Here is a 23,721-nt window from a genome sequence, read left to right as displayed (position 1 = left end):
GAAACAGCTGAAGGAAGATTGTTATAAAAATTTTTACATGATTTGCAGAATTCGCAGTCCCGTGGACCGTTCGAAATGTAATTTGTATGGACACAAATCTCATGCGTCATCAGCGCCATCTTGAATACAAATATCATGCGTCATCAGCGCCATCTTAAATACAAATCACATGCATCATCGCCGCCATCTTGAATACAAATCGCATGCTCGATCTATTTGACATAATTTTTATCATCACGTGACCAATCACGTGACCAATTTACGCAGAGCACCTTCACCTAAACATTACCGATGTTTATTATAACTTTTTGTGACCAATAACGTCACCAATTCCGCAAAGCACCTCTACCTGAACATTTCCAACGTTGAGAGTAGAATGGAATACGTTGAGTCGATATGTGTGTAACAGGAAGGTCCACGACACCAATTTTCCTTTCATTCCCCGCAATCAACCTGCACCCAGTTGTTTTTTTTTTTTTTTTTTTTTTTTTTCTCCTCTCCTCTCTTCTCGCAATCGTGGCTTCGCGCACAATTCAGGTTAGTACCAACGTACGACTTCCTTCCCTTCCTCCCCGTCGCTCGTTGCTCGGGTAACTTTGTTTCTCCGAGGGAAAAGGACTCTATCAGTCAATTCGATTCGTCCGGTCCGGTTGGCCGCCCCTCCTATCCCGTCAGCCTTCGACACCATTTCCGTCGGGCATGTAACTGTTCCGCGAAAAGCATCGGGTAGAGTTTCCCTTTCGTCGAGCCTCGGTGGGACCCAAGGACGAAAGATTGTCGAGTTCGATTTATTCGATCACGTTTGATGCAATTTCAGATACACCATATACACATACAGCTGCCTGGTAACCACCGACCCTTCGTAAGTTGAATCCTGAAATTCGGAAGTGTCTCGGAAAATTTCCGGCTCTGCTGGACCATTTTCGAAGATGCTGAGAGTTCAGATCCGTGGTAACGATGAAATGCGTAGATTCGCATTTTCCCAAGTTTTAAGGCTTTCTTGAACTATTTCTGGTTCAACAATCGCCAATTCAATAAACGGAATCATTTTGAGACACAAATTATTAAGAATTAGAAAAATGACGTGATGAAAATCCGTAGTATTTGAAGATTTTAACACGAACTTTATAAAATCAAGCTCCAAAACAAAATTAAAAATAAGAATATAATATATCATCAAGTTCGTTAATTTAATTATAAAGCAAAAAATCCGTGCATCGAAAGATCGATAAAGAAAAATCGATATTTCCAAGGCGTTTCTACTGTTTTGTAACACTTTCGAGAAATTGTCACAAACATTCTCTCAAATCTCTCGAGTAGTCTTCAATATATTCGGTCAAGCATATATCGTAATAAATTTTCCACCCGTAAATCCCGTTCGCATTTTCAGTTTTTCCAACGTACCCGCATCTCCTTTTCAAGGAAATTCCTTTCCCTCTGAGAAAATTATGTCGTATGAAATAAAAATATCTCCTGATGCCTCTGCACGCCAAGAAGCGAAGCTCCTTTGCAGTACCTACGTACGTACGTACATACATACACACTAAAGCGTCTCTATTTACTGGGCAAAGTGCCGGGCACCTCGCATGAACAAGGATTTCCTTAGGCGATCCGGGCGGTCGTCGTCTGCTAATGGAGAGGCTGATGCAGACTTTTCACCAGGACGATCTGCCCACGGCTCTCGCTACGAGCCAACCTCTTTCTCCGGGGAGTTCATCGCTTAATTTAATGCACTCAAACCCCGAATTTCCGCTCGACATACTCACCCTTCTCTCATCTTGTCATCGTCTGTGTTCCGTCGTTGTTTTTTTTTTTTGTTTTTTTTTTTTTTCTTGTGAATTCTCCAAAAATCTTTCCTCAAAGTTCATAGAAAAATTCTCTGTATAATTTTTGAATCGTTTCGGTGATGTTGAAGGATTTTTCACAAATTCTGAACAGAAACTTTATTTTCAATTGAAAATCTAAAAAACTTTCAATTTTCGTTCTTCTGACTAGGTATATCCGATCAATTTGAGTTAGAAGTGAAAATTGAACGAAATCAAAAGAATCCTGATTATTTGTTAATAAATTAATTTTCACCGTCAAGGTACTAATGACTTTTACAAGAATGAGTTACAGCGACATAAGGTAATTCTTATCATCAATTCATTCGATTAATCAAGTTCCTTCTCCCGCTCAATATCCATAACAATCTAATTATCGACGCATTTACAAACTGCACACCTAATTACGGAGCAATTTTGGCGAAATGGAAACCGGCAGTACCTACGTTAGCCACCACCCTGGGAGGCGCACTTTGGACTAACTAATTTTGGTTTTTAATTAAAAATTGATGACCCCCGACGGAGAGTATTAGCCAGATTAAAGAACGTTTATAACGGAAAAGCGCATCGCTGGCCTCTGCGTAATGTCAACAGAAAAATTAAAGGAAATTAAAGTGATCTACCAACCAGAATTCAACATGGCGCTGTTAAAAACTATCAGCTGATCGTTTCAGTCGAATAATGTGCGAATATCGAAGCGCAGAAAACTTCGTACGATTAGCAGACGTCATTATCGCGTCATTAAATCGATGTGAATAAAAAAAAAAAAAAAAAAAACACCATAACAGGAAACTTTACTCTGAAAATCAAATATTTATACTATATATTATATCGTAATTTCATGATTTATTTCGTAAGTAGCACCGAGTTTTTACAGGTTTTGACTTTACCGAATGAGGTCACGATGCAGGAATATGAGCATTCAAAGCATTTATTCGCGTCGCGTTGAGCTGGATTGTAAGTTTTTTCGTCATTCATGATGCAAGGTAAGGTGTTCCGGATAAACTACGAGATACGTATACGATAGTGAAGACTTACTGTAGCGCTAAGTGTAAGATCTTGTACGATTTTGCAAAAACAACCCGACGGAAGTGTCACACTGCGATAGCTAGTCGCTTACGCGGAGTAAAAGCGCTGTCAGGATTCATCAGCTTGTTATTTTCTTTTCAACTGCAACATCAGGACGAGAAGTGTTTTCGGAACAGCTGTTTAATACATGTCATTTAAAAAGAAGATCAAGTTCCATTATAAACGAGAAAAGAATTCGCGATGATTCGAAAAATTAACATTTATGTTAATAACTGAATTAGCTGAAATCTAATGGTCTGCTTTAGTTGATCTAATTCGAAGCTCGTCATAACGTTTATACAGTTAGTCGAAGTTCGCATAATGATTGCAAAGAAATTTTCAAACTCTTACGATCGTCAAATCGTGAATTTCGTTAATTTTCTGAAATTTTTAGTGACTATGAAATACTGATATTATGCCGATGTAATTTTTTCTCTTTTCCTTGAATCATTTTATCATTTTTCAATAGATGACTATTCGTAGATTTATTTTGAAAAATTGTCATCGCCTTACCGATTTTTTCCACGTTACTTTTCCTTTTTATCCACACTATGCAAATATACGTATAATACATTCATACATACATTATACGCTGTGAATTTCCGTCAAAGTTAGTTCAAAAATTTTGTTCGCGAGACGGATTTATAGGGATGTGTAACGATCCGACAACCGATTCGCTCCCGCGTAAAATCCTTGTGGAATAAAATATATTATCACTCAAACTTGGATCCTATGCAGGATCCACGTAAAGCAGTATAATTTTTCAGTCCCGTTTCAGTCTTCCCCCTCCCCCCTCTTCCATCACCTCCTGCCCTTCCCTTAAAGCAGCTGAAGTCAGCAAAATTCAATTAAATCCGCAGAGAAGAAAATATATACGTATATACACACAACGCTGCCTGAGCCCCAAAAACCCGTCACAGAAGAAACGACTTCTGGAGCTGCAAATTTATTCGGTCATAGGGACGTGAAAGGAGAGAAGGTCTGGAATATATATAACCTTCTCCTCTCGCCCTCCCCCTCCACATCACCGGCAGGATGAATCAAGGGGGAGGGGATTTTGAAATAAAAAATCTCTTTTCATACCTTGTATGTGTATGGTTATTGACCAGAAAGTGATTTAGAATGGTTTCGAACTACAATAAACAGAACAGAAGTTGGTAAATTTTAATAAATTTGGTCTCTTTTGATGTGACATGTTGAAATATGTTATTCTTTCTCTTTTTGTGTAACACAAGTTTCAGCAAACTTTGGACATCTGATGTAGTTACAAGACTTCAAGGAAGCCTCACTCGTTAGTGATAGTGTATACTGATATATTTATAGTAACCCATATTAAATTGGCCTGAAATTTGGAAGCTACAAGCCTAACATTATTCTTCAAAAAAGGTTGACTATTATGACTAAACAGGAATTTCAAGATCTTCAAGGACTCTTAGAATCGCATGAAAGGCTTACGCGACTGCATTGGTAACTACCACATGATTTTGACGGACCAGCTTATCAGATAATTTGAATGATTTGAAACGAATCTACTTAAGCATCAACCAATTTTTCATATCTCTTGCGTTAAGCCAAGGGAAATGAAAAGACTTCATTAAGTAAGTATAAATTTGTATCGACGAATAGACTCGTGCTTGTAACACATTTGAAAATGTGAAAAATATCTTCAAACTATATAAGTACAGTATAATCGAGCATCCCGTGCTTTTCTATAATAATCAAAAATCGCATGTTATTATAGGAATATCCTTGTACGTGCTTGTTATCTATGGTGAGGATTTCGATAGGCAGCTGCGTCCTAACAAGGACCTCAAGTTTCTCCGTAGAAGCACTTAGCACCGCAGGACTCAAACAAGGAAGGTGAAGCCGAAGCCGAAGCCGGGGAAGAGGCCACGGGGAGGGTCGATAACGTATATTACGTACACATACACATAACGTAATACTCCGTAGGAAGTAAATGGTACGACCCCTGGAGTGAAAAAGTGCTCTCTGGGTAACGGACAGAGATTCTATGTGCAGCGTACGATCCTACGGATTTGCACCGCAGGATACTATGATATGGGCAGACATGGAATATAACGCGATTGCGAGTATATGTAGAATGAAGTTGCAATAATGGATCGAGAACGTAGCGCAGCTGCCTGCGAAAAGGGATCAAATATGAATTTTTCTATTTACGACCTACGTGAAAGTTGATAAAGTTAAATGGAATATAATTTATGTTTTTGAAAGATGAAATTCACGCGTTTCAAATGTATTATTATTTTTATTGTATATGAAACGTTTCAAACTGTTAGTCTCAGAGATATTATCAACTTTCGACAGAATTGTTTACCGAGTCAAATTGTAAATTTCACATATTTATAAAATGTCAATAACTACTTTGCAACTGTAATAAGAATATTTTAGTCCTGTCTAAGGGGAGGTTTCCACGCAGTAAAATCATTTTGTAAAGATTGAAAAATGAATGTTTAGTTATTGCTACTAAAAATAATTATACTGCGTGAATTCGGTGCCACATTAAACAACGACAAAGAAATATGCGTTTTTTGCCATTGTGAAGTGACAGGCTGATACGATGGTATTAGAAAATAAATGATTTAGTTCAACTCATTTGATTAGATAAGACCATGGAACCCCTTCTAGTAATTACTTCTCTCTTGCGAGAAAGGATTTTCGACGTGAAACCAAGACTACTTTGTCACTTCAACGAAACACTTCGCAGATTCAGGATCTAACATATTATTTGATTCCACGGATAGTTAATTAGTAACTCCCTGGATTTTGTAAGTTTGATTGATCCTTAAGTAAGCTCTATAAAGCAATTTACTTCAATCTATCAGAGAGTGCTTCGATATTTTAATAGTACCGTGGAAAAAGTATGACTTCGTTAAATTAAATAAATTAAAATCGGGAATTCTTATTTACAGGTATATTTCATACAGTAAAATTTTTTTGAAATCTTGAAACTGTTATGTAATTGATTTTGGCAATTTGTCAACAAAATATGATATTCCTACGACGAACTTATCCACAAGATGCATCCACAATTTCATAAAAAAAAAACATTATGTTTTCGATTTCAAACATTATGTTTATGTCGATAAAAAATTATTACTTGGAATTATACAAATTTCAAATTATCATACTTTTTGTGAATTTGTAATGCTGCTCTTGTCACCATGTCGACCATAAAGGAGAATTCTCCTCCCAATGATAATAGAAACAACGATTTCGAAAAATAGTAACATTGTAATTAATCGATCCGTCGCTAATTACACCGTACGTGTAAACAAAATATCTTTCAATTCTTATCGCGAAAAACGAATAAGAGTAACAATGATTATAGACGTGTTACACTGAACGACACGAACACGCATTTGTATAAGGGTGCGTGTGAAGATGGATATCATTCGAGAACTTGCGTGACTTGACTGCCGTTATTTGCCGTGATCTCTGCGGCCGAATAGCTACTGTCGGTACATACGTATTGATATAGCAATAGAGGTTGACAAAACCGGTAAAAAAAATTCCTAAACACGACATTCTGGGATCAAAAGAATCGAAGATACCTGTGAATTATTTTGGCGAAAAAAATTGTCGGCATTCCCTTAAGGAAATTCGATTATTTTTTTTTTCATTCTTTCAGAATCTCTCAAGTTCAATTGCCTATAAAATAAAAAAAATTTTCACCTGCGATATATAATTTTAGAATCACTAAAACGGTACAAGTGAAGTCTAAAACTGATCAAGTTATCGAGAATACGAAATAAATCATCCAAAAACGTTTCAAAAAAATGGATCTAATGGTCAGAGCACGTTGAAATTAACGTTTAGTTACAAAGAAGTGCCAAAAACACCAAAATTGTTATATAAATATTAAATTAATGAGTAGTTATCTATTTCTGACGATGAAATGGTTGGTATGTAACTGTTTCCAAAAATTTCCTTCACCCACAAACATTAATCGCAGCAAATATCATTCACCGAACTATAATTTTGTCTATAAATTGTGCTCATCGCCAGAGTCCGACTTCGAATTTTCTTTCAAGTAATACTTCCTCCGTGAAAAAAGAGTGGATTTCGAAATAATTAACGAATACTCAATAATATTGCAATACTTAGCCGGAATGAAATCGCAAACTACGTCACCAGCTGCCCCAATGATTTTATGCCTGCGTTTTACCTCGAGTTTGTAAAATACTTATGCATTTCAACAACGTATTTCTGACATTTTTTGAGCACGGTGTGTAACTGAATTTGGCTATTTTATCCCAAAATTTCGAATCAAACGAACAACTGTAGCACCACGAGTTCGTAAATACACCTCTTACCTGTATTGATAAGATAATATGCAATTTTTATAGTAATCGGCAAGTAAATATTAGAAGTGAACCGATAACCCATCCACTTTTCTTACCTTTACAGTAATTTGCCACGTCGGTAAATTTCGCAGTTGGAGTTCCTGCGGCTTCCTCTTTTAGCGACGAACACCAGTCGCTGGTAAGTTGCTCCGATGATCAACCAGGAAGCAATTCCCTGCCTGGATGGTGGCACTGCGTGGCATAGCCAACGACTCTTGATATTTTGCCAGCTATAAGCACCCCTGTGTTGTGAAGATCGCTACGTTATCTTCTGTGTGTATAAAACTGAAAATCACAACTGCTGAGGATGAACGAATATTGATTGATACAACGAAATATGCAGCCTAACAAAATAATTTTCAAAAAATACAACAAGAGGTATTTGAAGCAGGTATTGCAGGTGTCATCGACTACTTGCATGCACTGCGACGATGGAATTTATCTTCAACACTCGTTGCGGTCAGATTGTGTAGGAATCGACTGTCCATTTTTTGAATCCGGTGTCTGTCGATCCTAACACAGCTTAGCTAATTTCAGAGGTAACTTTACCACAAATTGATTTTCAGAAAGTCAACGGCATAAAAGTCAGGGGCATGAAAGACGAGTTGAACGACGCGGTACCTCATAATGCCTAAGGTGACAAATAGAAAATAAATGTATCATGTGGATTGCGAGCTTCTTTGTGTCGAAGAGGCGATTGAACGAATGAATTGAATCAAATACCTGCAGTTCTGTTTCATTTTATACCAACTCCTTCTTGACATTCCATATTCATCAGCATATCATGTCAAATCGATAGATGTCGCACCCCGGCGACGAGGGTGACACGACTCTTTAATTGGCAATTGTGAGTTGGGACGATATTTGGATTTGTAAAATTCTAATCTTCAGGGATGACAAGTGACGTTTCTTTAGTTTAAAAATTGATCGTAACGGAGCAGAGAACAATATGTAACTTCAATAAGCATGCAAGGCTTATACTCATAATTATTTGCTTTTACTGAACAATCCTAATTTGAGAATTGTGTGACCCTCGACGCCGGGGTGCGAGCGTGCATCTTGTGCATGTGCATTCCAGTTTATGCCATGTCGAGATGATCAAAATCTCCAGACTCAAAGTGAAAGTAGGTCGGTGATTGCTATAGTCTTTATCAAATGAGCAGCGTTAGTAATACTTAGAGATACGATTTTTTAATACCAGAAAACTGCAATCCAAAATTTCCGGCAACGGCCATACCACGTTGAAAGCACCGGTTCTCGTCCGATCACCGAAGTTAAGCAACATTGGGCGCGGTCAGTACTTGGATGGGTGACCGCTTGGGAACACCGCGTGCCGTTGGCATCTTTTTTTTCCAAAGATGGATCCAACATTTGGCACCATTTTTAGGGATATCAGAATGCAGAGATCCCTCACCTTCGGCAACGGCCATACCACGTTGAAAGCACCGGTTCTCGTCCGATCACCGAAGTTAAGCAACATTGGGCGCGGTCAGTACTTGGATGGGTGACCGCTTGGGAACACCGCGTGCCGTTGGCATCTTTTTATTCCCAGAGACGGATCCAACATTTGGCACCATTTTTAAGGATCCTACAAATGACGACACGACATCGACTACCGTTTCTGATACTATACAATCGAACCCAACAATGATCGTGACGATACTCGTTCGGGACTTTGAGGGGAACCCAGAAAAGAGAATAATTGGCAGACCCAGCCGAAGTGACGATATTTTCATAAGCCAGTAAAATTCGATTCTAGTTGATTGGACTGTGAAAGAGCGGGGGAACTGTAAAGGAACGACGTAAATATCCAACATCCTTACGCAGTAATACCGCGACTTACGCAAACTTGAAGTCACGCGGCTTCTGATTCCTTTGTTTAGCAACATTGTTGTTCGCTATCTTTGGTGTTTCTCTTCTTGGGATTCGCATTTGACGCATTTTGCGCGAATTCAATGCGCACGATTACGACTCGACAGTCAATGAAAGTTGAAATTGGTTTGTCGTACGTTTTCTGAAAATTCGGAAAATGTATGCAAAGCCGTACCCCGAGGTACACGACGAATATACATTTTTTGACTTACACGTATATTCTGATTCGGCGTAAGTCAAGATCCGACAAAAAAATCACAAAAGTATCACCCGCATCTTTATAGTAGATTAGAGATTTCCTCCGATTCGACGAGACAATGATAATCGCGATCAAGTAGGTCCTATTGGGATCCACGAAATCGGTGTTGATCGAAAATCACTCCATCTTCGGATCGTGCGGCGTGCTTCTTTCCGGAAATAAGTCTTGGTTATCAAACTCTGAACGCCGCGTTCTTCCTCCGCTGGAAATGAAACTTGATCTCGTTTTATTTCCGCTGGTGACCCAGGATACGTTACCGCAGCCTTTATTGCAGTTTTCCATGCGAAACCACCGCAAGAGATAAAATAAGATAAGCCTATTTCTCAAGATGTTCTCGTGGCCTGTGTCATCGTTGGTATTTCGACCGACGAAGCAAAAGTGGAACTTTAATCAAAAATATTAAGTGCTTTGGATTTGCTTGGAAATTTCCCGATGAGAAGTTCACAGTATCGTAATCACCGGAAGGATCAAGAATCATCCGCGATTAACATGAGAAAAAAAATTTCCCATCAATTTCCACATAATCTCCATCATATTTATGCAGTAATACTGAACTTATTGTGGACCATTGTATTCCAATTGATACGTAACGTGATGCTGGTGTTTGAAATGTCAATTCATTCGTTGAAATCAAAGCGGAAGTTTTCAATGTCATTGAGCGCAATAAGCGCGCATATATTGTCATTCGATGGTACAAAAACGATAACGACACAACTTTGACGTCATTCCTACGCGAGCGCAGACTTCAATGAAAGGTCTTCCTTCCGTTACCGCGGTTTGCCATATTTCACGTATTTGTGATGAGCAGACTCATAATAATCAACATACAGCAACTCAGGGCATAATTTTATGTTATATTATCAGTATTATTTGAACGTAGAGAAATCGTTATTATTTAACAATAAGCCAAGTACGAGGGGTATTCTCTATTCATGTAATGATAACAATGATTGATACTCGGTACATTTATAATTACATTGAATATATATCGCATTACATATTCTTCTTCAACTCACTGTATGTATATTCTAATTCTTGTGCAATTCCCTATGACTCATGCTGCAAACTCACGCTTAGCGTATAAAAAAACTAATTTTCCTCCTCTATGCACGAACAATTAGTTATTCATTGAATCACGACAGACTCATTTCTCTAGAAAACCCTGCTCTGACGTTGTTGCACATTTACATTTTTCCTTATTACTGACTTTAACATATTTTTCAAAGAGCATCGCCCTATCTGTTCGCGATGCTACCAGGGACAACCCAAGAAACTAATAATTCGAAAACTTGTACACTTCACAACGCAAGGTTTATAGTTTGCTCGTATGAAAAAGCTCCACTTTCATCAATCCAAATAGTTATACTCTTTGAAGCCAACTATGAGATCATATTTTTTAATCCAAAGTGTCGAACTTTTATTTCAAGATGCCGTCACTACGGTTTTAGAATATAAAAAAATGGGTGCATTGAGTTTTTTCTCTATCCTTTAACTAGATTACGCGAAGAATCGTTGGTATAATTGTTCTATCGAATGGTGAACGACGACGTTGTACAAGTGTTGAGTACAATTTTTAAGACTTCAAAGGAGGAAATGAAAGTGAGTTTGATCTTGCCGCGTTACTACCTTATACCTACGAGAGAAGCGGCACGACAACATTTCATTCGGACCTACCGCCAAGTTCAGGTCTGGTGTGATATACAGTAGAGTCCAGAGCAATGGGGTTGAGAAAAAAGCAAGATTGGGCTTACTCCGGTCAAAACAACAAACGATCCTGAAGCACTCGGGAAGTTAATTTCGAGCAAATGAAAGAGGGGGTGTCATAGAGCCTGTGGATGAAGGAACACATGCTTAAGGTGCTCAGTGATCTGTAAATGCTGCGATGGAGACGCGTGTGAAAACAGCGCAGAGATTTGTCCGATTCACATCACAATATTGTGACCATAAGATTGTATGTACTTCTTTGTTCAGGAAACAAAACCATATTTTTATCTTTTTTATGACTAAGTTCAATGGCAGATTGCAGTCGCAATGGTTTACACCGTTGGTGCCAGTCAGTGTCCGCGGCTCTGTAGCCGAGTACGGGCATTGTGCGAGGAGGAAAGTTTACTGCAAGCTGTGATCTGAAAGAATTGTACAATTTCTCCAGATTACTGTAATAAAAAAAGGAATTAATCCAAAACAAAGTTTCACATTGAAGAAGAAATCGTACATCTATAAGTCAGGCATCCGGTTTACGGAGTAAACGAGGACCATGGAACGCGGCGATTTGGCCCTGATCTCGATGCGACTTGCATTATTTTTCGCTTGCTTGGTTACTACAGAAGGTGAGTAGAAACATGACAAGATTCAATTGCAATCAAGTGTGGTTTTAGTAGCTCGAATGTGGAACGGGTGAATTTACTTTATTGGTGCTAAGGAGGAAAAAATTTAAGAATCGACTTTCGAGCTTGAAAGTCGATAAGTCAGAGAAAAATCGATTGGATCAACTTAATGCGGCGTTCACGGGTGGCAAAACCGATATTTGATTAATACAACATTTTCTAAGCTACACGAACTGAATGACAAATACTTCTATTGAATAAATTATTGTTTAACACTGATACGAGGTTGTACAGTGAACGAAATATTAAGTTGAACAACCTGTATCATGTAGTTAATAGTGAATCTTTTTTTCAACCGAATGTCCCACTTTTCGATCCAGCAAATGTTCGATCAGTGCAAGATCATGTTCTGTTGGTTTAGAAAAATCTCAGTTGACAGAAATGAATATTAAGTCGAAAAATTCACAGCTGGTACTAACAACTGAACATTCGATTTAGTTTTTAAATCATTAATTGAAACAATTAATTATTCAACAGCAGTTTTATATAGTTGGGATGATCGAATGTTCAGGTTCAAAATTGAGGCGATATTTTATGAAACTTATAATAAACTTCGGTTGACGAGACCGAATCATGGGAGAAAAGGAAGTTCTGTAATCATTTGAAATGGTTCTGATGAAAAACAAAAGTGAAATTTTTATCCTAATCACGACAGTTGGTATATTTCTTAGCAACGCAATTAGCTTATAGATTTTCGCGAGTAGGATAAAACGCATGTTTAGCTTCCGATTAGTTTCCGATCGAGCCGGGGATCGCTCTCAAAAAGACCTATCATCCTACCTAGTCGCACATCTGCAGCCCCTACGCCAGACTTCAGATGAACTCCCACTTACTTAGACGATGAGATATATTTGTCTCCGTGATACGAAGATATTGCCAAATGGCATAAAGAGATTTTGTAGAAAAATGTAAAGATTTCATGAGTATTTCAATAATTCGAAACCCGTGAAGTTGATCAGTTATCGGATAAAATGATCGGAATCAATGAAATATTTATTCGGCATAAATATTTCGTTCATATAAATGATCCAACAGAGTGAAAATATGGATTGCATCACCTGTATATTTACCCACCTGCTTTGCACGTGACCACACTTTTGTGGGTTTTTCTTGAGCACCAAAATGTTCAAAGTGGCTAAACTTATTGGTCTGTTCGTGATCGTGGATGGATTCATTAAACTATTTGTATGGGAACAATTTTGTTGTTGTTTCTACCCACATGTGAATTCAAATCGAAAAAGGTATTTGCAATTATTCGAATTATGTTCCCTCACTCGAATCAACGAAACCAGCGGTACCTACCGAACGTAGGTTGGTCTAGTCCGAGGAACTCAATTTGTTTTTTTCAATGATCAAATGTTCCTGACAAAAGGCACGTTGACTTCATTCAACCATACCCGTTTAACGATGAATAAGATTGAAGGGACGGAATAGAAATCACTTAGTTTCACGAAATCAATTTGCTTACTAAAGCACACGAAGGGTTTGATGATTCGAGAGTAAAGAATTATGTGAAAAAACATTAAGATACTATGTGCTCAAAGTGAAACGAGTCTGATATTTAGGTGCAACGCACTCCTATTTCCGTGATATTCATGTGGAAGAGGGCAAACCGGCCACACTTTACTGCGAAATAGAAGGGCGTTCAATGAAGAATTTCAAGTGGCTATGGAGATCTTGGGACGACGAGTCCATCGAATATGAGGAGACAAATATTTCGAATATTTCACGCGTCACCGAAACAGATGTCGTGGTGACGCTTGAAATCGCAAACGTGACATCCGAACACGACAGAGCGATCTACAAATGTAGTGCGGATGCAGGTGATGACAAACGACGTATTCTGAGTGAATTACATGCATTATCCACCTTTCGGAGAGGGGAAAGCGACCATAATTTCCGAGCTGTTGGAACGGATCGCATTTACATACAGCTTGGTCAATCCGATTTCATAGCACTAATGGCAGGGTATAATACATTTATCAACCCATCTAAATATTACTGCTCGATTGAGTATTCAGTGAATGGTACGAGCCAATGGCAGAAGACAACATCGTTTTCGTCTGATGAGCTACCTGGTTATCACGTTATTCATGGATTACGACAGGGGACTACCTATCGAATACATACCAATATACGCGATTTAGGAAGCATCGACGTGGATCAATTCATATGGGCCACGACGTTCGAACGAGGTACATCCAATTCACTCTGATTGTGGGATATTCGTAGAGTTTTGAACCATTGCCATTCACAGACCCTATTTATTACAGATAATATCCAACGGTCAGACCTTGCGTGACAGACTTTATATTCTGTGCAGATATCGAATACGTTCCAGTCATTACAATTATCAAGGTTACTACAACTTCAGTAGAGGTTGAATGGACTGCACCTCCGCGGGACCTGGAAGGTTATATCAACAAGTACAGAGCTTTAATTGCACATGCGCACGTCGTCGGAGAATTGCTAGTAGAAACATCAGCACTAAGTCACGTATTTCATGGACTTTATGGGAGAACATACGTTATCAGAGTGGAAGCTTGTTCAATTGACCATTGTCAAAATCATTACCTGAGCAATAATTTATTAGTCAAGATTCCAGACGAGGAAGGTATGTACACCATTACAATCAGCTTCTATTGATGAAATTGAGACTTTTACGTCATGTTTCTTTAGACAATTCCATCAAACCTATTCATAGAAAATTGTGGAAATCATGCGCAATCTTTGAACCCGGATTGTGCAGAAATGTCCCGTTGTCTTTAGAAATAAATATCTATAAACTGCTCATAGAGATTCTGTCTAGAGTTGTTTGAACGTTAGAGCAATGTAAAGATAAGAAGCTGAATTGTTGATATTTTATCATTCGCTAATGAACACATAAAAAATAATTTTCTGAGAAAGATGTGACACGTACTTTTTTGTAATTATTGTTTGAAATCAGATATTTAACGTGTAATCAATGGGGAATCTTGTGGAGGCCCACATTTCGATTATAATTCAACGAAAACTGCTGAAGATGAAAATACGAATGATTGTATATCAATCAATATTTATAACAGAATTCGTATCTATAAAGAATTATGGACTACGCAAAAATTATTACAATTGTATTCTGACGCGTAGCTTTGAAAATATTCTAATCCAAATGATCGAAAATCGCCGAAAAAATAAGTCAGCCATACTTAAATGACGAATCTGACGCGTCAAGTACGGCTACATTGAATGAAAATCGTGCCGATTCTGAAATTCAACCATTCGAACACTGGCAACAAAACATACAGCTATTACATGCGCTGTTGCCAGATTATTTCATTAGGAAAAATACTTGAGTCTGAAGACAATCATTTATTATCGTCAGTCAATGAATGATTCAATCAATCCGATTAGAGGTGATCTCAGGAAACATTTTGATTGAAGTTATTAATTTAAATGTTCAAATATTTTATTCTAGTCCAACAAAAATCCGGATTTTATTATGACTTACGGTGTACTGTAAGAACAACCTTAAAAAAGTCAGAACGATTCTCCTTTAGACAAACCTCTCTACTCGCCCGACCCATCCCATGCATCCATATCCCTTTTGCACATTATCGAGAATGTTGAGATAACGACGAATCTTTGTAGCCCCCAATTAACATTTTCGTAATCTCCTTATGACCCATTTATTGCTCCACGTTCGGTTACTTCAACGAGAAGCTCCCTGCCTACCGGTTAGGCTACTTATCCTATCCATCTGAGATGCTTATCATCTAACCACTTGTATTCGTAATCTCCCATTCAATGTTGTTATTACAATTCCACTTCAGCCATCTATCACGTGGCAGAAGCTCATCACACCGTCTAAGTCAACTTTCAATCGTTTCAGCCAGCCTCTTGTTTCTCTCAGTATCAGTCCCACTGTTCCGAATATCTACAGGCTTGTCGTTTACGGCCTCATTTCTCCTCTCTTATGACCATTTACCCCACCAGTAGACCCTCCAACTAAAAATTACTCTCTGGTTCTTAGTTCGACACTTCGTTTAATGAATTTACTTCTGAAGACATTCTACAGCCGGCCCTGACAGCAATCACTCAGACCAGATCTACCTTTCCATTTTATACGAATCCCCCAAATGACTTCGCGCCCATTTGAGACAAAACTGATATTCCGTTCGATTATTCCTCAAGGTGAAATAAATCCAACATTCATCCCGACCGTCTCTACAAATGGATCGACGAACCATTCGATAACTATCAGGTGGACTGCGCCCGAAGATTCGTACGAGGGTCCAGCCGTTCATTACTACCATCCAGTATTGTCTGCTCCACACTACACGAATGAATCGGTATTTTTGAATGGAACCACGGACTCTTACACATTTTTGAATTTGCAGCAGAGCGTCGGGTATCAGTTTCACGTGGAAGCCTGTGGGAAGTACAGGAAGAATTGTGGTAATTCGAGTATTCCCATCGAAGCTTACACACTAGGTACGAGTATCCGAATCTCTTGCAGATACATTTCGTCATTCACATATCATTCCACATTCTTGATGCGTGCAGAAAAATTAGAACGCTGAGTGACACCTGTGATCCATAAAGTTCGACCTTGAATGCCCGCTTTGAATATTCCTAGGATACCATTTTAAGTTCACAGTGCTGACATATCTTAAGGCAGTAATCCGCGATGCTTGAATGAAACTTGAAACTGAACTGTACGCAAGCGTGTTTGGACTAACCGTGACCCAGCCTGTAAGATTGGGTCTTTCACCTTGTTATGAGCGTGATTAATAACAATAACAACAACAATAATAATTATAACAATAATAGTGGAAATAATAATAATATTAGTTTCATGGTCTCATTAAAGCTTCGAAGACTCAACGTCAGACTCGTGATTAGCGACCCAGAAAACCGTATGGTACCAATTTTCTTGAGAATCCCAAATTCATTCTTTCAGTTCGGCATATTGAATACGCCATTTTCAAACTCCAGAAATTCGAATGCAGATTCTGATAATATCTTCTTTGAATAAATCGAAAAGTACTAAACCGACCGAAGCCAAAATACCATTAGTTCTAAGTTTCGCAAAGCAGCATCGATTGAGACCTGAATCATTAAAATCAGGTGACTAGTTTTCGAAATATCGTCGGACAAAAATATTGAGCACTCACGTGCGTGCATGTACACAGATGTCAATTTGAAAATGATTGAAGGTGATTTTCTTGATCTTGAAACGTCGCGATCCATGAGCGAGAACTCAACTATCAATTTTCGGGGTAACTCGAATAACTTTCTTTTTTCTTTGAAAACAAGAAAGCAGGAAGTTTTGAATACTTATCCTTGTCTTCCGTTAGTCAAACGAGAATTTCGAAGTTTGTGAAATAGTTCGCCACTCAGAAACACGGAATAATTTTACCCACAAAAACATATCGCCTATTTGTTGGACGTCGTCATTCGCCTTTCTTCCGCTCTGACGTTGCTGCAAGAAATTGATGAATAATTGATGCAAATCTCAAATAACCGTAGGTGGTCCGAGGTTATCCCAAAATCCTCAAAACGAGTATATGATCGTGGTTGGAATATGGCTGATTGCTTCGGCACTGATACTCATCATCGTCATGAGCATATTGGCTGCTTGGACACTTCGCAAACAGGTACCGGAAAAAAGAAACCCTGACCTCAACGTCAACGGTGTCATCAACTGACGTGTGAAATCCTTATTTCCAGAGATTGAGACGGAAATTGATAAAAGCGAGACTCGAGTACTTCAATAACGGAAATTCAGTGACTTTGAATCCAGATGTGTCTGTGAGCGATCAGGCTGAGTTACTGCCGTACGTGAAGAAATACGAGTTTCCTCGAAGTCTGCTCACACTCGGTATTTATGCTTTTCCCCTATACATTCAAATTATTGTTCTGCATGAAAACATCGGAGTTTTAGGTGTCGACACTTGAAAGTGTTCCATGAAGTCCGAATTACCAACTAGAAATGATGAAAAACCATTTGCAGATCATAGGGTTTGAGGTGATCGGAAACTGTACGACGTTCGATTGAATTTGCCAAACCGAACGTCCCTCAAGTATATCGTAACTGAAGATAGTATAAAATATTGAAATCGACACGTGTTTGCCCTTTGATACTCTGACATCCAGCGGCGAGTGATTGTGCGTTGAGTTTATTCTTCAGGCGACATACTGGGAAGTGGGGCATTCGGAGTGGTGAGAAAAGGACAGGCGCAAACCATCCGCAGTCGGGAAGTAGAGACGACAGTCGCTGTCAAGACGGTCCGAGCCACAGCCAGTCTGGACTGCATGATGTCCCTTCTTCGCGAACTCAGGATCCTCTGCTACCTCGAAGAACATTTGAACCTCGTCTGTCTTCTCGGTGCTTGCACGAAAAATCTAGAGTACGGTGGGTCGTCTGAAGTGATACAGAAAATATCCTCAGATTCTACTGCTGAGCTAATGTGACAGTAATGATGTAAACCATGTTTCCATGAATGTGCGGACAGGCCAACTGTTCGTCATCGTAGAATTCTGCCGATTCGGGAATCTACACGACTACTTGTTGCGTCACCGACGTCATTTTGTGAATCAATTGGATGCGGATACCGGAGAGATCCGTGATCAAAACCGGGATGAAGTTGAGATCGAAGCCAACGATGAGGGGTAAGTTGCTTTGCCTGATGGAAGAAAAGAGAGAAGAATATTCATCAGAATGCGGCATGGAAAAAAATAATTCACTCGAGCCGCCAATTTGAGTATGATGTAGAAACAGCTAAAAAATTTGTTTCGACACTTAGAATCATGCGAGTTGAACTAACAAGTTTGCCACGTTTGGAAGCCAATTTTGCTTCGTATGCAATACCTTTGCTATTTCAGCTGAAATTCTTGCGGTTCCTACGTTGACCCAACAATCTACTAGTCCAACGGAATATTTTATTCCGTGAGGATTTCCTCACTTCTACTGTGGTCGTCGGACCCAACTGGTTGAGTTACTCGTATAACACAACATCAGTGTGTGTTCGTACAAAGCGATAGTAAATGATGAGGTCGTAGATTCCAATCGTTGTATTATTTTTCCCCCTTCCCAACAGTGAAGGATAAGGGCCACAGTGTAATGAAAATCCGGAGGTCAAAGAATCTAGAAAAGTAATATTCGGCAGTTGGGAAGTGGCTGGGGACGGAGGAGGAACACGAAGCGGCACTCTCCAACTCCCAAATATTACTGTGCACGATTGACCATTACTATCAAATTTCAGACAGCAAATAGAAGCTTCCAGTGACGACAGCGATCTCAGCTTTCCAGGCGTGACAGTGGACAGCGTGAGCACTGAACCGAAATCGGACGAACCAAAGCTGCGATCGAAATACCCGGGCGATTACGCAGGGATACATACAGATCCGATACGTACGCAAGACTTGGTGTGTTGGGCTTGGCAAGTTTCACGCGGCATGCAGTATCTCAGTGCGAAAAAGGTCGGTGAGAGTCTAGAATTTGGATTTGTCACAATGTGCATCAAGAGTCACGATTCGTGCAACTTCTCCCCACGATGTGAGTCACTCACGAATTTTGTATCAGGTATTGCACGGAGACTTGGCGGCGAGAAACATTCTCCTCTCGGACAATAACGTTGTGAAAATCTGCGACTTCGGGCTGTCGAAGTCCCTCCGTGACGAAGAGAACTTGACGAACAACGAAGGGGGTCCCCTTCCGGTGAAGTGGATGGCGATCGAGTCACTCAGAGATCGGGTGTTTTCAACGAAATCGGATGTTTGGTCGTACGGAATCGTTTTGTGGGAACTTTTCTCACTTGGCAATACTCCCTATTACGGCATACGACCGCATGACATGTGCCAAACTCTGGCCGACGGTTATCGTATGGAGCGACCGAAATACGCGCCTCAGAGTTTGTGAGTGTCCAGCGATTATTTCGTTCCGCCGGATGTTTGTTTCTCAATTCTGTTAAATTTTTTATGTTCTTTCTAATTCGTTTTCTTTTCAAGATACGACATAATGTCACGTTGCTGGAAAGAGGAACCATCGGAACGACCTTCGTTTGATTCGCTTGCCTGGAAGGTTGGTGATCTGATAGACGAGCACGTGAAATTGGTAAGCGAGATGTTTCTGGGAAGTATATTTCGCCCTGTGCCATATACGAACTGACGTGTGATCGTGTTAGCTTATCGATGCACGATTCACAGCTGCATTGATAGCCCAAAAAGTCTACCACACATTCACCGTGATCAGTTATCCCTTACTCATCACGGAAATACGTTTCAGTATTACCTGGAATTGGGCAATCCTTACACCGAGATGTACGCCGGCGCCTGGAAGCGTGAGAGAGAGATCGAAACGCACGGCGATGAACCTACAACCTACGAAGACACCCAAGTTTGAGCGTAACAATGTCGTCGCAACCGCCTCACCAGTTCATGATTAATAGCATAGGTTTCATGATCACTCTCCCAGTAAACCAAATCGAATTAGCCAGTTCGGCAGAAAGGGAATTGACAGGAATTAAAACAATTGGCTTGAGGCTGTTTAATTCGCTTCAATTCGAATTCATTCCCTTTTTCAGACGTACTGAGTTCTATTCAATTCGTTTTCGTTTGCTGTGTAGTGAACGAGAAGAAATTATTAGTCGCGAGTTACAAGCCTAATTTTTTTTTGTGGCTTTGCAAGGCGCGTGTTAGTCGTGTGAATTGCGTGTTACGTTTAAAATCAGAGAGACTCTTAAGATCTCGAAGCCCCATGACGTCATAAAAATTGTCACGGTATTCGTTACTTATTAGAAGAATATTTTATAACTTACAAAAAAATAAAAAACCTATTATCAAAGGTATTAGATTTTAAGTATGAAGAAAATTATTTCGACAGATTCATAGATGTATGATCAATTGATTTTCATTTTTATTTTGGATTTTGATAAACGTATAAGGAGGCATCTTTTCACGATTTTGGAGTAATGAAAATGATTCAGAATATTTACTCACCTCGAAAAACTGAGACCATTTTATGTAATTTTCTTCTCGCTACTTCATGTTCTCCACTTGTTTACACTTCCAATGAACAATCCGAGATTTTTTTATTTCTCACGATAAAGACGTATCTGGGAACCATTGACTCAACCACGGAGTTTTTACCACAGACTTATAGAGATAGACTGCGCGGCGCTGACCGAAGGTGCGTATAATTAAAAAGAGAAAGCAGCAGCGGGAATTCGACGTTACTTTTGTTACCAACATCGAAATAAATTTCGTTTACAATCCTCATAATTTTCAACAGACCGTTGATAACTCTTGCAACAATTGAATTGGGATGTGCTATGGAAAATCGTAGCAGAAATCGCTTCGGATGTTGGTTAAAAAAGTTTCATCGGAAATACGAAAAGTTTGATTAGCTGAAACAGCTGAAAAGTTTTGTTAGCGCTGAAACAGTTAAAAAGTCCGGTTAGATGAAATAGAGAAAAAATTTCATTATCTGGAACAGACAAAAGGTTTCATTAGCTAGAACAAACAAAAGGTATGATTAAATGAAACAGTTAAAAAGTTTGGTTAACTGAAACAGACAAAAGGTTTGGTAAGCTGAAACAGTTAAAAAGTTCGGTTGGATGAAATAGACAAAAAGTTTCATTAAATGAAACAGACAAAAGGTTTCATTAGCTCAATCTAAAAAAAATATTTGATTAGCTAAAACAGTCGAAGTTACTATTAGCACAATGGAAAAAGTGCCTGCACCGACAAAAACTATGTCGAGTCTTACGTCTACATTCATGAAAACAGTCTTCTACTCTATTACTTTTATGATTAGAGAATAAATTATAAGTATTTTGAATCAAAATCCATTTTCCCCCTGGAATTATTGATATAAATATGTATTTTGTTTGAGTAATGATTAAATATTTTTCGTTATACTTAAAAAAAAATTAGTTCATGGCCCTGAAACAAAAGACAATACAATTAATAACAAATATTTTTGCATACCTCAGATATGTTTTATAAATACTTCCGACAAGATTCTTCACTACCGCTATACACTCTACGATTTTTAACCCCGTGAATTGACCGCCGGCTTGCAAATGCCGAGGTTTCTCTCAGAAACAAAAAGTATGAAGTCAACGCGCAAAAGGCGCGGCCGATTGATCCGTCAAAAAATCTTAAATGTTTAGGACTTGTCGCAAAATTCTGTAGAAAACCAATTCGCATCTGCGTCTTTTTGAATCCGACACATTGCGATGCGAATTGTTGTTCCAAGATGCGAGTCAAGTCCGGGAGGGAGGTTGGAGGGCATGCATTATTGTGTGGCGTGACGGTCGGCGGTCCTCTTCGACGCGAAGTCTTCGAGCTCAGCATCTCTCCCGATCTAGCGTACCACGGAACGCGATAGATGGTCCAGAGATGCATTTTGCCCATTCAGACGATCACAGAGATCAATTCAGTGAAATAATGATAGATAATGACTAAATAATCAAATCCAATAACGACTGGAAAATGATAGCAAAGTGACAAGAAATGGGAAATTGAAGCTGGTTAAAATTTGAAAGCTTACTAATAGTTCGGAGACTCTTTTATTCACGAGTCTTTCACGTGTTTCTGGATAAAAATCACTGTGATCATTTGACGCTGTGGATTACAAAAGTTAATAACATCGCGGTGCATCGCGACCTTCCTACCCTCGCCTGAGTCCCAACGGACCCACCCAACGGAATTGTTGAAAAGAGATTAACACGCACATCCACATCAAACCCCGCGACGGATCCCACAACGACCACCTACCTACCCGATTACCTATATTCGCTCTAAACGATTCTCCATTCTTTCCAACACACATCGTTCTTCTTCATTTGCGCCGTGGTCACTGTGACTTACTTTTTCATTGATTACCTGTGGGGAGCAAAACGTTTTTGTACCATAGTCAGCGAGAGGATTGTTTTAGTGATTGCTGGCGGACTATCGGTACATCAACCTTTTGTAAGATGGATTAAAAACATCCTGCATGCTTATCAGCATTTTTCTAAGCGAGCTAAGCCTGTGGCTGTTCGATAGTTTCTGGGCATTAAAGAATTGAAAATGATTCAAGATATATCATGCAAGCTGATTACGTTACGTTATGCCAGACTTTGAAACGCTATCAATTAAAGAATCGTTGGAATATGTTTAAACCTCAGGTTTATCCACCACTTAAACGACGTCATTGTAATTATATAATCTGTAGCTAAACACAATCTGTTTTCGCGAATGCTGAGTAAGTGATGGTAACCTGTCGCGATGCTCATTCCACTTTCAGCAACGTGCAAAATTTCTAACTTTGAGTGACTGTGATAAGATAGGTCAACTCTGATAAGAAAGGAAAAAAAGAAAATGCATCGACTAAAAGTCAAGCACCGTTGAGATCGCGAATGAGCCTATCCATGCAGCTAAGAAATTGAAGATTTTTGTAACAATTTTTACCGCCACGCCACGTGACAAAGGAGACCCAGGGAATTAATACCCGTAACCTAAACACGTGCAAACTCACCAACGTTGCCGAGTAATGGAGAAGTTACTCGGATGTCTCTGCTCAACTCTGAAAAAACGAAAAGGAAGCTCGAATTAATTTAGCAAACTGAGTTTTCCATTATTACTGTTGTCTGCTTCCATATTTGTTTTCTGCATGTTACGCAATGACAAAAATTTGGTTTCAAATGCAGTACATTGAATTTTCAAACAATGATTGAAATAAGTTTTCTTACCTCCTCCGGGCTGCTCCACACTTTACATATATATATGAAGTAGTTCTCGTGGCTTCTAAGGTTGTACGGTGGTCACACACTTTTCACACTTTTAACACTTTTCACACTGCAATGAGAATATAATAAAATAATAACAGGCTCATAAAATAAGAACAGAATATATTGAATAAATGCATAAAATTATTGAGCAGCTAAAATCATGCACGATCAAACGAGACATAGTAATTAAAA

General features: G+C 39.0%; 1 protein-coding gene and 2 non-coding genes across 3 annotated transcripts; all 3 read left to right on the top strand.

The window, feature by feature from the left end:
• The first annotated feature begins 8,478 nt into the window (after nt 1–8,478).
• Nucleotides 8,479–8,597, top strand: LOC124412023. Its single transcript, XR_006929747.1, has one exon. It is a non-coding gene; the product is annotated as a 5S ribosomal RNA (ribosomal RNA).
• Nucleotides 8,598–8,673: 76 nt separating this feature from the next.
• On the top strand, nt 8,674–8,792 carry LOC124412022. Its single transcript, XR_006929746.1, has one exon. It is a non-coding gene; the product is annotated as a 5S ribosomal RNA (ribosomal RNA).
• Nucleotides 8,793–11,640: 2,848 nt separating this feature from the next.
• LOC124411690 (vascular endothelial growth factor receptor 3-like) lies at nt 11,641–20,181 on the top strand. The gene is made up of 12 exons (XM_046890967.1): nt 11,641–11,713; nt 13,336–13,965; nt 14,094–14,384; nt 15,944–16,243; nt 17,282–17,409; nt 17,483–17,633; nt 17,943–18,167; nt 18,268–18,424; nt 19,018–19,234; nt 19,338–19,669; nt 19,763–19,868; nt 20,040–20,181. The coding sequence occupies exons 1-12, from the start codon at nt 11,641–11,643 to the stop codon at nt 20,154–20,156; spliced, it is 2,727 nt and encodes a 908-aa protein (XP_046746923.1). The 3' UTR covers nt 20,157–20,181.
• The last annotated feature ends 3,540 nt before the right edge of the window (nt 20,182–23,721 follow it).

Source organism: Diprion similis, chromosome 10 (genome assembly GCF_021155765.1).
Source record: "Diprion similis isolate iyDipSimi1 chromosome 10, iyDipSimi1.1, whole genome shotgun sequence".
Classification (NCBI taxonomy): domain Eukaryota; kingdom Metazoa; phylum Arthropoda; class Insecta; order Hymenoptera; family Diprionidae; genus Diprion; species Diprion similis.
The sequence above is the reverse complement of the archived record's forward strand: the minus strand, read 5'-3'. Positions and strand labels throughout refer to the sequence as shown.

Coding starts and splice junctions, on each gene's coding strand:
- LOC124411690 (XM_046890967.1), top strand. CDS start 11,641: ATGGAACGCGGCGATTTGGCCCTGATCTCGATGCGACTTGCATTATTT. Junction 16,244..17,281: donor CATCGAAGCTTACACACTAG/GTACGAGTATCC, acceptor AAATAACCGTAG/GTGGTCCGAGGTTATCCCAA. Junction 19,670..19,762: donor AAATACGCGCCTCAGAGTTT/GTGAGTGTCCAG, acceptor TTTCTTTTCAAG/ATACGACATAATGTCACGTT.